The sequence below is a fragment of the Oncorhynchus masou genome, chromosome 13 (genome assembly GCF_036934945.1).
Source record: "Oncorhynchus masou masou isolate Uvic2021 chromosome 13, UVic_Omas_1.1, whole genome shotgun sequence".
Lineage (NCBI taxonomy): Eukaryota > Metazoa > Chordata > Actinopteri > Salmoniformes > Salmonidae > Oncorhynchus > Oncorhynchus masou.
This window is the reverse complement of record NC_088224.1, coordinates 33,365,219-33,382,284: the sequence shown is the minus strand read 5'-3', so window position 1 is coordinate 33,382,284 and position 17,066 is coordinate 33,365,219. Positions and strand designations below refer to the sequence as shown.

At 40.0% G+C, this 17,066-nt stretch overlaps 1 protein-coding gene across 8 annotated transcripts in view; it reads left to right on the top strand.

The window, feature by feature from the left end:
* The first annotated feature begins 208 nt into the window (after nt 1-208).
* The window catches only part of akap9 (A kinase (PRKA) anchor protein 9), a 133,631-nt gene continuing 116,773 nt past the window's right edge, over nt 209-17,066 (top strand). For all 8 annotated transcript variants that reach the window (XM_064983537.1, XM_064983532.1, XM_064983538.1 and 5 more), the window contains exon 1: nt 209-462. In XM_064983537.1, the coding sequence (XP_064839609.1) occupies nt 415-462 (48 nt within the window). In that variant the 5' untranslated portion in view covers nt 209-414. The remainder of the gene's footprint in view (nt 463-17,066) is intronic.

The window sequence follows — 17,066 nt, the reverse complement described above, 5'->3', positions numbered from 1 at the left end:
CAACACAGTGACGTTGTTTGCACCTCCACAGAAATTATTTTGATTTACTCACGCATATGATTTCAATCAATGTATATTTAATTTGTATACAGTATGTTTCCCTCTGTAATTTGTTTTATTCAAATGACACGTTTTGACATTTCCTGCAGTACGATCCTAAAGGGGCGGAGCAGCAGTAAACAGCCACCTACGTGACGTCAACGCAATCGTGTTTACGTGGATAACATGGCGGCGGAGATGTGGTTGTAGCAAGGACTATGTCTTCTCCTAATGGAAGCCTGTCGCAGTGATATGAAACCATTACTAAACAAAGTGAATGTCAACAAACAGAAACTTTCCCCACAGACTCTGGGCTAATTCGCTAACTCTTCGCATGAAGCCCCTTTACTCTTTTCTCAGCTACATACAACGGTAATGGAAGACGAAGAGAGGCAAAAGAAGCTCGAGGCCGGCAAGGCAAAGGTATGATAGCCTACTACTAGCTATCTAGCCGAGGTCAATTATTTATTTGCGTTTCAAAGTTTCTGTTAGTCTGGCTTGGGAACCACATTCATTGCTGCACGTGGTTGCCGTTATACATGGGCTTACATCGTTTTATTTAGGAGCTGTTTCGGGAGCCCTTCCGTGTTCCCCTCCCTGTCAGCTGTCACTACTAGAAAACATGCACTCCCATGGCATGGATGACAGCCCGGGGTTTTTAGGTGTCTGTATTAGCCAGCTAGCAAGACTTCCTTTGTCATGTGAAGTTCCATTGTTATCTCATAGAAACGTGCTGTTTCCTCCTAAAATGTAGTTACCAGTTTTGAAGAGAAGTATTAATTTGAACTTGGATAGTTAGCGAAACAATTCATCCTTTCCTGACAACGTCAGGCTTGATTAACACCACGTGATTGAAATATTGAGATTCTTGTGTGACAGGGTCAGGACATACCCCTAGTTAGCTTGAGCAAACTCACATGTTCCATACGTCACGGATTCTTAGTTTCCCTTTTTATGCACGCTAACGTTACTGTAACCACCAGTGCTACAAATGAGGTCATAACAACCCTGCTGAATGATATGGGAAAAAAAGGTGCCAACTGCTTATCTCATGCAGAAGGCGAGGTCACACAAGCTCTGCTCTCCATGAAATTAATGAATCAAGATTTGCAATGCAACATATGCTCACCTCACATACTATTTCAATGTATGATTTATTTTAATCAGAATTTAATACAATATCGAAATATCCAGTGAACGGGCACAATAGCCTACTTTATGATGATACGATAACCCACCCTGATAGTTAACTGAGAAGGATGATGTTAGTGTAAAAATAGAATAGTCACTTCCCTGCTAGAGTCCCAAAAATATATAAAAGGGTGCTTGTAGGCAGATGGAAAGAAAGTAGACTGGACTGTTAATGCAGGTTAGCCTCTACAAATCCGAGAGTGGAAGACTCCTCCCTCATCTGTTACATGTAGGCTCACTTTTTGTGAACAGTCAAGTCACAAGTCAGACTATTGAATAAACTTCATTTGAACATACTTCACCTGTTGTCTGCTGATTTTGTCCATATGTAGGAGGTAATCTGAGACAATATCCACAGAGTAGTGTTATTAACACAACTTTCTGTACGTTGGTCTGTATGTCGATTTGTATTTTCAATTCTGACATAATACGCACAAGATTTGCATATGTCATCAATGGCAGAGTTTAACTGAAGCACAGACCAAAATTTGTCCCATGCAATGGGCTAGCAAATTTCACAAGCCCTTCCAGCTGATTGCGAGGTAACGTGCTTTGGTCAACAATACTCGGCTATTTGTTTACATGTTGTGCATCACGTGAAATTCATTGGGAGATGGAAAATACAAGCAACAGAACTGACCAGGCTGCAAAAAAGTTGAGTAAACAACACTTTCCTGTGGTTACCCTATCTCTACTTCCTACTGCCAAAAGGACCAACAGCATGGACAATTGGTAATGTGCATTTAAAAATGATTGTATTCAGCCTTCTGGCTTGTAGAGACTATTGCATTATTTTTACAGCGAATTCTTTCAGACTGATATCCATGGAGAAAGCATGGTAACAGTCGAATGTTTAGACAAACTGAAAGTCCTTTCAGAATTTGAGGTTACCGACCTTTGCAGTGTCATTCCCCTGCCTTAGTCCCTTAACGAGCTTACGCCCTAAGGAAGTTTATTTTGAGTCATGAATCTATCTATTTTGAGCCAGCATTATTCATTCAGTATTTGAAGGCTAGATCTATTGAAAGGGAAAACACTTTTTGTGTCACCACCCCTGAAACTATTTTGGAACATGCAAATTTAAACTAGACTGTCTCAATAATCAACTAGCAAGGCTATATTTTAAATGCTCAGTAACGATAGCAGTAAGGCACCACAACATCTCAGTGTTGAGGCGCCACTACAGCCTGGGGTTCGATCCCAGGCTGTCACAACCGACCATGACTGGGAGCCCCATAGCGGGGTGCACAATTGGGCCAGCGCCGTCCGGGTTAAGGGAGGGTTTGGCCAGAGGGGGGCTTTCCTTGGCTCATCATGCTCTAGCGACTCCTTGTGGACGATGTTCCCCCTGACTCATTGGTGCAGCTGACTTCCGGGTTAAGCGAGCAGTCTCTTAAGAAGTAGGCGGCCAGGCGTTTGGAGGACGCATGTCTCGACCTTTGCCTCTCCCAAGCCCATTGAAGTTGCAGCGATGAGACAAGGTTGTAACTAGCAATGGGAGAAAATATGTTAAACTACTTAATAAAATAAGAAATGCTTCAGTGGTGGCAAAAGTATAGGTCTAGGCCATCTAGGAGTCAAATTTGTTTTATGATTCTATGGGAGATTCTCAATTGGGTAAAGTCCGTCCTCTCCTCAACTCCTTTGTCCTTCTCTGATTGTGCGGACTTAGCAGGCCCCACAATCAGATTGAATGATTTTCTATGGAAAGGGGGGCATTGCTACTAATGTTAGCGCTATGTTTCCATAGACTTTGTAGACAATGCAGATAGGCTAAGGTTGTGTAGTATTCCAGTATAGAGCTACTGTAGTGTTTTGCTACTGTAGAAATTGTTCAGGCTCCTGTTGGTTCTGTTGAGTATTTGAGACTCTATTTAAAATCGTGTCTCAGCAGAAATATATAATTGTTTACATAAAAAAAAAAAATCTAAATGAATATAGGGAAAGCACTAAACTCCAAGACCTTGAATTCCATCAAATCAAAATTTATGCTAATCAACTTAAGTGGAGGCTCAAATATCTTCCATATTCTTGAGTGCGTGATCTTCAATCAAGCAGGATGTTTTCCTTTTGCGTGCCATCATTTAATCTGTGAATGCACACACAACTTTGCATCTGGAAATTGCGACATGGAAACAAGCGTCACCAATCAACACTTAATTGCTATGATACATATAGTACTAGGCTTGTAAGTCTTTCAAAGACACTCGCCAACTAGCCAATATGAGACATTAGTAGACCCAGACCTAGCTTTTAGGTTATTGATGACAGAGGTACCCAGCATAACCTGCTTAAGGATAATCCCCTGTCAGGACACAGGCCATGGCTTGACCTCACTCATCTAACTATAGGCTATATTATAGAACAAAACATCTTAAGTGTTGAAAGAAACATAGCTTATCTTAAACTTTGATCGTTTTTTATCTTTCATAGAGCTCTCCCCCAGCTCCGATTCTCTGCTATATTAACGTTAAAAGAGGACTGCTAGGTTGATTTGGAATTTGATGGACCAGGGATAAGAAAGACTGAAAATGGTTTTGTATTAGCTATATTGAAATCAGTTAATCTGCACATAGCCACAAGTTGAATGATTCCTCAACAACAACAACAATAACAAAAAATTATTTTCACAAAATATAATCCATAGGAGGGTCCTTTTGGTGGAAGGATTTTTGACACATTTGTATCTTAATAAATAGTTGAAGTTGGAATATTTGCAAAATTCTAGCTTTACGCAGGCCTCCTTTAAGACTGTTTCTTCTGTAGGTGCTACAAAGCAATAATTGGTGTGATATGAAGCTTTACCGCTTGCTCTGTATTATGAGTAGAATTTTGATAAGACATTTTATACAATAAAATGGCCAACGTCCATAAAGATGGCAGAGTACAGATAATTGTTTTAGCAGTATCCACATTTTTTTAAATGACATGGTTCAATGCACCAATAAATCAGCACAATCTACTTTCTCAGTTTCTCAAATTGCTGACATCTTCGAGCTAGAATTGTGATTATGCTAATGCCGATACAAAAAGTAATGTATAGCAATTTACAATCTGGCGAATTCAGCAAACAAAGGATTTGTGGTAGCCATCTTTATGCACGTTTGCCATTGGCAATGTAACAAATCACCAGCAGAGAAAAAACATTTTGAATCCATTTTACATTTTAATTTTATTAATTTAGCCGACGCTCTTATCCAGAGCAATTTACAGTTAGTGCATTCATCTTAAGATAGCTAGGTGGGACCACCACATGTCACATTTACTCTGTTGGTAGCCTAATGCTTACAAATTTGTTTTAATAACTTTGTTCATTAAACAGACAATACACACCTACCCGATCAGTAAACACACATATACTTTATAGTAAGAATATAACTGAATAAAATACAAATAATATTGTTCCCACACAACTTGTCACAGGAAAGTGTGGAACCACTGTCATAAATAAAAATAAAGTCATGTTTTTAAACAGAGCCCAAGCACATACACACGCGTACAGACCAGACACTCTAACACACACATTATTCTTTAGTTGTATTGTTTGTATTTTTCTTTTGTATTGTTTGTACAGTATATAATTGTATTTTAAAATTGTGACTGCCCTTGTGTATCAGTGTTTTTCTTACTTGTTTTGTGTTTTTTGTGAACCCCAGGAAGAGTATTTACTGCTTCTGCAAAAGCTAATGGGGATCCAAATATACAAATCCAAGCTCATGCTTTTTTTGATCCACGTTTCGTCTTTCCTTACCCTCTCTAGTTTGTTAGGGAGCAGCCGTAGTGTTTTCAGCATGATACTGATAGAAAATACAAATCCTATTTTCACAAGCATGTGTCTCTCGTGTTCATATATCACATCCTCTGCAGACTTTTGTAGTTGCCGATTCGAGATCGGCCAAAATAATAGGCCTACACTTGATTTATGCTCCATTATTGCTTGCTAAATGTTTCTGATCAGTGATAAATGAGCAAACAATAGATTAGCTTATACCACCTCCACTTATTTGCCCAGTCAGAAACCAAATAGCCTATACAGACAGATTCAGTGAAACAAATTCACATTGATTGATTATCAGACAAGTCAGTGAATTCACAGGCTTTTGGTCGGGAGTAGCCCGAGGCTACCAAGCAACTGTGAGTGAAGAGTAAAATAAACCACTTGTTAAACTACATAACATGCTGGCACAATTTTCTAATACATGAGCCAACTAGACAAGATGATCATGAGCAGCACTCCTCTGAACTTAGCTAACGTTTCCCCAACCTAATTGTAGCCTAACCAATATCTAAACGGAGATTCAGTGAAAACTAAAATCTAACCTTACTGATTTATCAAGACGAATCCCCACCCTTGTCTCAAAGCAGCGCGATGGCACTGTCCCAATTAAAACAGTGCTGAAATGATCAAGTTGACCACTTGCGGGTAGGCTATTTCTTCAAATTTATTACAAGGATTGGGTGACTTTGGGAGATTCAGTAAGCAACAATTTGCCTAACCTTTCAGACATAAAGAAAAGGTGGAAAATGTTAACATTATGGTAAAGTTGGCAGAAAAACATCTTGATATGAAAGGCATATAGGTCATAAGGTGGCTTTGAATTTGCCATAACCCCCTAACCTTTTCAGATATATGAAAAAGCTGGTATATAAAAGCAGGCATGGTAAATTCGTGCGATTTTGGTCTGTGTATGAAAATAATAATACAGTGATTTCCTTACCAATGCTATCCCTCACAGTTATGTTGTCTCACCTGAAGGAATTTGACCTCCATTGACTTCAATAGAAATGTTTTGAAGTTGGCTTCCATGGGGGCTGTTACAGGTTCCTCTGCACCCTGCCATCAACATTTTGTTTTTAGGGAAAACATTGCTAGCGCCTTACTTTTCCTATTTCCCATTCACCCAGGTGGCTTTATCAAACCTCATGTGTTTTACTGAGCATATAGCCTAGCGTTGTAGTGAATTCCATCTTTCTGCACCTTCAACAGTAACAGCCAGGTCGGTATGCATTTGATTTAAAGTGTGTACTTTTCACAAATGAAACAGCATGAACATCCTACAGTCAAGTCAACCCCTCTGCTCCATGGTGTTGTAATTGTGCCTCAACAGCTTCTCCTTTCACCATTTTTTTGCGCGTCCTAATATTATTCTAAATACTTAAAGGACTGGAGCCATCATGTAGTAAGTTTGTGGCTGAGGAGAATCATAAAACCCACCATGTTCTCTGGAGCACAGAGGCCCAAAAGGCTCTCGCCTTTTTAGATCATTGACATGTTTTATTTTTCACCCCTATTAGATTTTGCTGCCTGTAGCCTATGCTTTTTTTGATGGTGTCGGAATCACTGTGTCATGACTGTGTTGATATGCCGACTTTTGATTGTTGCAGCACCAGTCAAGATGGCTGTCAGGCATTGTGCCAGCAACAGCAAGTGGCTTTCCTCGTCACTGGAACGAAACTAATAGTGCTTTAGAACTCTGACATAGCCCATTTCACTGATCACGGAAATGGAGTTTAGGGCTAGTTGATTTTATTCATCAGGGATTTTTCTGCCATTGAAATCCTCGGGTGGGCCGCCTAAGCGTTTTTTTTTGCATGTTCTAATTCCAAACTGTGAAAAAAACTACCGTTCAAAAGTTTGGGGTCACTTAAAAATGTTATTGTTTTTCAAAGAGAAGCAAAAAAGTCCATTAAAATAACATCAAATTGATCAGAAATACAATGTATACATTGTTAATGTCGTAAATGACTATTGGAGCTGAAAACGGCTGGTTTTTAATTGAATTTCTAAACTCATCCAAAAAAACCACCCTCTCACTGTCAACTGCGTTTATTTAAAGTAGACTTCACATGTGTAAATATTTGTATGAACATAAGATTCAACAACCGAGACATAAATTGAACAAGTACCACAGACATGTGACTAATAGAAATGGAGTAATGTGTCCCTGAGCAAAGGGGGGGGGGGGGGGGGTCTAAATCAAAAGTAACAGTCAGTATATGGAGTGGTCACCAGCTGCATTAAGTACTGCAGTGCAGCAACTCCTCATGGACTGCACCAGATTTGGCAGTTCTTGCTGTGAAATGTTACCCCAGTCTTCCACCAAGGCACCTGCAAGTTCCTGGACATTTCTGGGGGGAATGGCCCTAGCCCTCATCCTCCGATCCAACAGGTCCCAGACGTGCTCAATGGGATTGAGATGCGGGCTCTTCGCTGACCATGGCAGAACACTGACATTCCTATCTTGCAGGAAATCATGCACAGAACGAGCAGTATGGCTGGAGGCATTGTTATGCTGGAGGGTCATGTCAGGATGATCCTGCAGGAAGGTTACCACATGAGGGAGGAGGATGTCTTCCCTGTAATGCACAGCGTTGAGATTGCCTGCAATAACAGCAAGCTCAGTCCGATGATGCTGTGACACGCCGCCCCAGACCATGACAGACCCTCCACCTCGAAACTGATCCCGCTCTAGAGTACAGGCCTCGGTGTATTGCTCATTCCTTTGATGATAAACGCGAATCCGACCATCACCCCTGGTGAGACAACCTCGACTTGTCAGCGAAGAGCACTTTTTGCCAGTCCTGTCTGGTCCAGCGACGGTGGGTTTGTGACCATAGGCGACGTTGTTGCCGGTGATGTCTGGTGAGAAACTGCCTTACAACAGGCCTACAAGCCCTCTGTCTGCAATAGGCTGAGAGAGGCTGGACTGTCTGAGTACTGATGAAGGGATTGTGTGTTCCTGGTGTAACTTAGGCAGTTGTTGTCGCCGTCCTGTACTTGTCCCGCAGGTGTGATGTTCGGATGTACCAATCCTGTGCAGGTGTTGTTACACGTGGTCTGCCACTACGAGGACGATCACCTGTCCGTCTTGTCTCCGTGTAGCGCTGTCTTAGGTGTCTCACAGTATGGACATTGCAATTTATTGCCCTGGCCACATCTGCAGTCCTCATGTCTCCTTGCAGCACATTCACGCAGATGAGCAGGGACCCTGGATATCTTTCTTTTGGTGTTTTTCAGAGTCAGTAGAAAGGCCTCTTTAGTGTCCTAAGTTTTCATAATTGTGACCTTAATTATCTACTGTCTGTAAGCTGTTGGTGTCTGAAAGACTGTTCCACAGGTGTATGTTCATTAATTGTTTATGGTTCATTGAACAAGCATGGCAATCAGTGTTTAAACCCTTTACAATGAAGATCTATGAAGTTATTTGGATTTTGAAGAATTATCTTTGAAAGACAGTGTCCTGAAAAAGAGTTGTTTTTTTTTGTTGCTAAGTTTACATAGACGTTCAGAGGCCCATTATCAGCAACCATCACTCCTGTGTTCCAATGGCACCTTGTGTTAGCTAATCCAAGTTTATCATTTTAAAAGGCTAAATGATCATTAGAAAACCCTTTTGCAATTATGTTAGCACAGCTGAAAACTGTAGTGCTGATTAAAGAAACAATAAATAATATATGGGCCTATGTAGCTCCAATAGTCATTTACAACATTAACAATGTCTACACTGTATTTCTGATCAATTTGATGTAATTTTAAAGGACAAAATGAGCTTTTCTTTCAAAAACGACATTTTAAAGTTGACCCAAAAAACAGGGACATTTTTAAGTTACCCCAAACTTTTGAATCGTAGTGTATATATTTTCCGTGTTGGAAAAATGCTTTTAAATGACTACAACCATATATAAAGTACATAGAAAATACCTATTATATATTTTTTAAAGCTGCAATATGTCACTTTTTGGATGACTTGATCAAATTCACATAGAAATGAGAGTTATAGATCTGCACTCATTAAATGCAAGTGTAAGTGGTAGATCTGTTTTATGTGCACTAATTCTAAATCTTCCGTTCTCAAGTTTCGTTTTTTTATCTTTTGAGTTTTGTACACCTGTTTCAATCAGCTGAAAATACAATATTTTTAGTAATTGAAAATATATTTTACAACTGTTTAGATGTTACTGTAACTCTCTACACTATACATTGTTTTTTTTGTCACAAACTGAAATTAGTTCCAACTATTAGAATTTCAGCATCCATCAATAGACAGCGCGATTTCAGCAAATTGCACTTTTAATAATATTATCTTTGAGAATTTACAATCACCAAAATAAAAGCTAGACAGGAGACCCCCCCCCCCACACACACACAAAAAAAACAATGTATTGATTTTGTTTGAGCAAATGAACACAGCATTAGTCATGGCAAAATGCATAGAATTGCATGAAATTTGCTTTCAAACTGCAACATTTTTGATGAAAAATGCAAAAATGTCTCTACTCCACCAAGATAGGGGCCTCTAAACACCTACCACTTAAGCTCCTTTCAGCAAGATCCTTAAAGTAATAGACCTATCTTTACTTTGTGGGTGTATGACATTTCTTTCTGCTCTTGGAGGTGGCACTTTGAATCAATCCTGCAATTCCTATAGTAAAACTGTCTGCTTCTTCCGACTCGCAAGCAATTACAAGTTTGATTCAAGTTTTAATACCCCGTTTGGTGGTCACACTCTGTTTAGTCCATATTGAGCGTGCGTTCGGAGCCTTTGGGTAATTAATCAGTCTTGACTCTGCTAATGACTCCATTTCGGTCTAAAGCTATCTTGTGTAATGGTCGAGTCTCCAGAGCCAAGTGCCCTTAGTTCAACCACAGCCAACTGAACACATTCATGACCATTTGGAGGTACAAAACTTTTAGGCTACCTATACATTTTCTGTTTGTACACCCAGCTGTGGTTAGTGTATTGTTCTGCCTTTTGCCTTTGAGCATCTAATGCTATTAGTCTAAGTCATTCTAGTATTAATCTTGGCATCGAAGATGGGTGTTACAAATGTGATAAGGGTCCCATGTATTTAGGCCTATAACTACACTACCACCTAATTGAATCTGCTGTTGATCATTATTCATTGTCTTTCAATCAGTGCTTGTTACAACAACAAATTCACAGTAGCCTAGTGGGCACAGAAAACAAGCTATAGTGTGATCTGTCTAAGTGAACAATCACCACTCACATACAGCAAACATTACTCAATGTGCCATAATTGATCAAATAGAAAGCCTCAAAAAATAACTGAACCTAGTATGGTACAGTGTTCGATGTTAATTGTGTTTATCTATTGTTGGTATCAGTGGGGAATAAGCAGTGACACTGAGTAACAGATAATCACTCTCTTGTAACGGTGTCAGCGGCTGAATTAGCTAACCTAGACCTTTTGTGAAACAACTCAATGATGGAATGCTTGATGCAGAAATCTCTAGAATTATTATCCAACAAGCCAATGTTTTGCTTTGAAGTGCTTAGAGTAGCATAGGAATAAGCACTGAAGAATTAATTACCTGTCTGTCCTAGATAAAGCATGTTTGCAAAACAATTTCAGAGTTACTCCATCTTTGAGACTGCAGATGGCATTATACACCTACGCAGGCCTCAGTCCCATGTGCTTGTCCAACTCAATGGTCCTTTGCCATATAGGGCAACACAGAATCATCTGCAATTGTACTCTGTGAAAGATTAGCCAAGGATTCCAATTTACTTTTGGGAGAAAATGAATTGAATTTGTTTCTGCTGTGCAAATTAGAGGTCAACCGATTAATCGGAATGGCCGATTAATTAGTGCCAATTTCAAGTTTTCACAACAATCGGAAGGCAAGTCAGTTAAGAACACTTTCTTATTTTCAGTGATGGCCTAGGAACGGTGGGTTAAAATGTCTTGTTTCAGGGGCAGAACAACAGATTTTTACTTTGTCAGCTCGGGGGATTTAATCTTGCAACCTTACAGTTAACTAGTCCAACGCTCTATCCACCTGATTACATTGCACTCCACGAGGAGACTGCCTGTTACGTGAATGCAGTAAGCCAAGGTAAGTTGCTAGCTTGCATTAAACTTATAAAAAACAATCAATCATAATCACTAGTTAACTACACATGGTTGATATTACTAGTTTATCTAGCGTGTCCTGCATTGCATATAATCGATGCAGTGCACATTCACGAAAAAGGACTGTCGTTGCTCCAACGTGTACCTAACCATAAACACCAAGGCCTTAATTAAAATCAATACACAGAAGTATATATTTTTAAACCTGCATATTTAGCTAAAAGAAATCCAGGTTAGCAGGCAATATTAACCAGGTGAAATTGTGTCACTTCTCTTGCGTTCATTGCACGCAGAGTCAGTGTATATGCAACAGTTTGGGCCGCAAATTTGCCAGGATTTTACGGAATTATGACATAACATTGAAGGTTGTGCAAGGTAACAGGAATGTTTAGATTTATGGATGCCACCCGTTAGATAAAATACGGAACGGTTCCGTATTTCACTGAAAGAATAAAAGTCTTGTTTTCGAGATGATAGTTTCCAGATTCGACCATATTAATGACCTAAGGCTCGCATTTCTGTGTGTTATCCTGTTATAACTAAGTCTATGATTTGATAGAGAAATCTGACTGAGCGGTGGTAGGCACCAGCAGGCTCGTAAGCAATCATTCAAACAGCACTTTCCTGTGTTTGCCAGCAGCTGTTTATGACTTCAAGCCTATCAACTCCCGAGATTAGGCTGGTGTAACCGATGTGAAATGGCTAGCTAGTTAGCGGGGTGCGCGCTAATAGCGTTTCAAACGTCACTCGCTCTGAGACTTGGAGTAGTTGTTCCCCTTGCTCTGCTTGGGTAACACTGCTTCGATGGTGGCTGTTGTCGTTGTGTTCCTGGTTCGAGCCCAGGTAGGAGAGAGAAGAGGGACGGAAGCTATACTGTTACACTGGCAATACTAAAGTGCCTATAAGAACATCCAATAGTCAAAGCTTAATGAAATACAAATGGTATAGAGAGAAATAGTCCTATAATAACTACAACCTAAAACTTCTTAATTGGGAATATTGAAGACTCATGTTAAAAGGAACCACCAGGTTTCATATGTTCTCATGTTCTGAGCAAGGAACTTAAACGTTAGCTTTCTTACAAATTCAGAGCGAAAAGAATGCTTGAACTAATTGTTCTGACTTAACAGCAGTCAAGCACCCAAGCTAACGTTGGCTACTTCCAGGCACAAATGAGAGAACAGCTCACTCTGACCATTTTACTCGCCCTAGCAGAGCAGTTTAGGCTGTTTGTATGTTATCTAGAGTGTTGGTGACTGCAACTGCTGCTGGCAACAATTTATTTATGCTGTTTTGCAAATGTTTACTGACACCCGCCATATTCAACGGGTGTTGAGTGTTCCTAAATTCGTCAGTTATTCTTGATGAAATCATAGTAGATAGCCAAAGCGAATTTACCAGCTACGTCAATCGACAGTTGTCGTAGTGACAACATAAACATTCTATTGAAATAGTTACAGTTGAAGTCGGAGGTTTACATACACTTAGGTTGGAGTTGTTAACTCGCTTTTTAACCAGTCCACACATTTCTTGTTAACAAACTAGTTTTGTCAAGTCTGTTAGGACATCTACTTTGTGCATGACACAAGTCATTTTCCAACAATTGTTTACAGACAGATTATTTCACTTATAATTCACTGTATCACAATTCCAGTGGGTCAGAAGTTTACATACACTAAATTGACTGTGCCTTTAAACAGCTTGGAAAATTCCAGAAAATGATGTCATGGCTTTAGATGCTTCTGATTGGCTATTTGACAACATTTGAGTCAATCAAAAGAAATCAGCCAAGACCTTAGAAAAACAATTGTAGACCTCCACAAGTCTGGTTCATCCTAGGGAGCAATTTCCAAACGCCTGAAGGTACCACATTCATCTGTACAAACAATGGCACGCAAGTATAAACACCATGGGACCTCGCAGCCGTCATACCGTTCAGGAAGGAGACTCATTCTGTCTACTAGAGATGAACGTTTTTTGGTGAGGAAAAGTGCAAATCAATCCAAGAACAACCGCAAAGGACCCTGTGAAGATGCTTGAGGAAACGGGTACAAAAGTATCTATATCCACAGTAAAACGAGTCCTATATCGACATAACCTGAAAGGCCGCTCTGCAAGGAAGAAGCCACCGCTCCAAAACCGCCATAAAAAAGCCAGACTATGGTTTGCAACTGCACATGGGGACAAAGATCGTACTTTTTGGAGAAATGTCCTCTGGTCTGATGAAAAAAAATAGTACTCTTTGGCCATAATGTCCATCATTATGTTTGGATGAAAAAGAGGGAGGCTTGCAAGCCGAAGACCACCATCCCAGCCGTGAAGAATGGGGGTGGCAGCATCATGTTGTGGGGGTGCTTTGATGCAGGAGGGACTGGACTGGTGCAAATGATGTAGATATATTGAAGGAACATCTCAAGACAGCCTGGGGTTCGATTCCAGGCTGTGTCACAACTGGCCGTGACCGGAGGTACCATAGGGTGGCGCATAGTTAGCCCGGTTAGGTGAGGGTTTGACCGGGGGGGCTTTACTTGGTTCATTGCGTTCTAGTGACTCCTTGTGGCGGGCTGGGTGCCTGCAAGCTGACTTGTTGTCAATTGAACTGTTAATCCTCCGACACATTGGTGTGGCTGGCTTCCAGGTTAAGCGAGCGGGTGTTGAGAAGCACGGCTTGGCGTGTCATGTTTCGGGGGACGCATGACTCGACCTTTGCCTCTCCCGAGACTGTTGGAGTTGCAGCAATGAGACAAGATTGAAATTGCGGAGAAAAAAGGGGGAAAACGTAAAAAAGAAGCATGTACAGAATTAAAAAACAATGTTTTAAACTTGCATCCTGTTTGCAACAAGGCACTAAAGTAATACTGCAAAAAATGTGGAAAAGCACTTAACTTGTCCTGAATACAAAGTGTTACATTTGGGGCAAATACAAGACATTATACAAGGGTACAACTCTCCATATTTTCAAGCATAGTGGTCGCTGCAACATTTAATGGATATGATTGAAATCGTTAAGGAATGAGGAGTTTTTCCAGACACTGGGAGATGAGTTCACATTTCAGCAGGACAGTAACCTAAAACACAAGGCCAAATCTACACTGGAGTTGCTTACCAAGAAGAAAGTGAATGTTCCTGGCCGAGTTACAGTTTTGACTTAAATTTACTTGCAAATCGATGGCAACCTGAATGTTTATCTAGCAAAGAATGTGCAAATATTGTACATTCCAGGTGGGCAAAGCTCTTAGTCTCACAACTGAAAAAAATACACACAGCTTTAATCACTGCCAAAGGTGCTTCTATGAAGTATTCACTCAGGTGTGAATACTTATCTAAATGATATATTTTGTATTTATTTTTCAATACGTTTGACATTTCTGAAAACATGTTCTCACTTTATCTTAATGGGGTATTGTCTGTAAATGGGCGAGGGGGGATTTAAAAAAAAAAAATGTTTTTTTTTTAAATCAGGCTGTAACATAACAGAATGTGGAATAACTTAAGGGGTATGAATACTTTCTGAAGGCACTGTACATAATGGTATATGCAAAGGCTAAGGGCATAAACTACACAAGTACATTTTTGTCTTTTATATATAGTACCAGTCAAAAGTTTGGACACCTACTACTTTTTTCTTTATTCTTACTTTTTTCTTCAATGTAGAATAATAGTGAAGACCTCAAAACTATGAAATAACACATATGGGATCAAGTAGTAACCAAAAAGTGTTAATCAAAATACATTTTATATTTGAGATAATTCAAAGTAGCCATCCTTTGCCTTGATGACAGCTTTCTTTGCACACGCTTGATAATCTCTCAACCAGCTTCACCTGGAAGGACATATTTACACCGGTCTAATGGCCATTGCTCACGTTTCTTAGACCAAGTAAGTCTCTTCTTATTATTGGTGTCCTTTAGTAGTGGTTTCTTTGCAGCAATTCAACCATCAAGGCATGATTTCTTGAAGTCTCCTCTGAACAGTTGATGTTGAGATGTGTCTGTTACTTGAACTCCGTGAAGCATTTATTTGGGCTGCAATCTGAGGTGCAGTTATTATAATGAATTTATCCTCTGCAGCAGAGTTAACTCTGGATCTTCCTTTCCTGTGGCTGTCCTCATGAGAGCCAGTTTCATCATACCGCTTGATGTTTTTCAAATCAAACTTTATCTGTCACGTGCCGAATACAACAAGTGTAGACCTTAATGTGAAATGCTTACTTACAAGCCCTTAACCAACAGTGCTGTTCAAGAAGCGTTAAGAAAATATTGACCAAATAAACTACCGTAAAAAATAATAAAAAGTAACAAAATAACAAGGCTATATACAGGGTATACCGGTACCGAGTCAGTGTGCAGGGGTACAGGTTAGTTGAGGTAATTTGTACATGTAGGTGTCAATGTAAATAGTCCGGTGGCCAGTTGATTAATTGTTCAGCAGTCTTACGGCTTGGAGGTAGAAGCTGTCAAGGAGCCTTTTGGTCTTAGACTTGGGGCTCTAGATCCAAGAGGCTTCTAACCCCAAGCCATAAGACTGCTGAACATCTAATCAAATGGCTACCCAGACTATTTGCATTTCACCCCCCCCCCCCCCCTCTTTTACACCGCTGCCACTATCTGATGTTATGTGGCCATAGTCACTTTAATAACTGTACCTACATGTCGTCACAGATTGTGGATAAACACTCTTCTGATCTTTCTATCAAAAAACACCCTACTGCCATGTGTGAGGAATGCATTTCCGCATATATTTCTTAAGGTTTCACAAAATTTTCAATTATGAAAATTGCTTCAGTAAAAGTCTAAAGAATGCATATCAGAAAAAGCACATACAATGTATTTAATGCACGTTTCTGAAGATGATATATCCATCACATCGTCGACGGTTATGGATATCATAACGCTGAAAAAGGATACGGACAATAAAAAGAGTAACCAATTATAGACCATATAAAATCTTTATCAGAGTAAAGCTTTGCAGAGAAAGGTTCAAAACGGTCAATGTAAAGAGCATGTTTTACAAAAACGTAGCAAACAAGGTGATCAAATACTTAAGTCATGCAATAAAATGCATTAATTACTTAAAAATCATACAATGTGATTTTCTGGATTTTTGTTTTAGATTCCGCCTCTCACAGTTTAAGTGTACCTATGATAAAAATTACAGACCTCTACATGCTTTGTAAGTAGGAAACACTGCCGATTTCGCAGGTTATCAAATACTTGTTCTCCCCACTGTATATAGCTGCATGCACTAGGTAGAGCTGCATTGAGGTCGAGTGCTTTAGGATAACCTCAGTCTGGAAATGTGCCCTCTTTTAAGCTACGTTGTCCGACGGTGCAGTCAGCCCCCCCTCAGGTAAGTGGGGTGTAGTATCCTTGGCAACAGGGGCTACCTGTTGCTCGCCATGCCGTGTGACATCTGCTGCCCACAATAGCCTGCTGTTTGAGCTCCCCTGCTTTCACCCAGCTCCCATAGCCGGCCATTCAGTTCACTGACTGAACTCACTCATTCACTTCACCCCACTCAGTGGCTGTCACCAGTCCTTCATCCATAATGGATATCAGGGCTTTTACTGTCCAAGTCATGTAATTAGTGCCAGCATTCACTTATGGCAATTAACTGTACAGACCCCCTGCTGTTGGTGCACGGAGGGAAATTACATTTGTGTGTTTGTGGGTGCGGACTGCACACTGAGGGAAGTTTTAGTGTGTGTGTGTGTGTGTGTGTGTACACACACACACACACAAAACTTCCCACTAAAACTGTACACGCACACAGTCGCGCATGCTCTGAGAGCCGATTTGTTTATTCTACCCCAGGGGGAAAAAAATAAATAAAATAAAAAATAATAATATATATATATATATATATATATATATATACACTGCTCAAAAAAATTAAGGGAACACTTAAACAACACAATGTAACTCCAAGTCAATCACACTTCTGTGAAATCAAACTGTCCA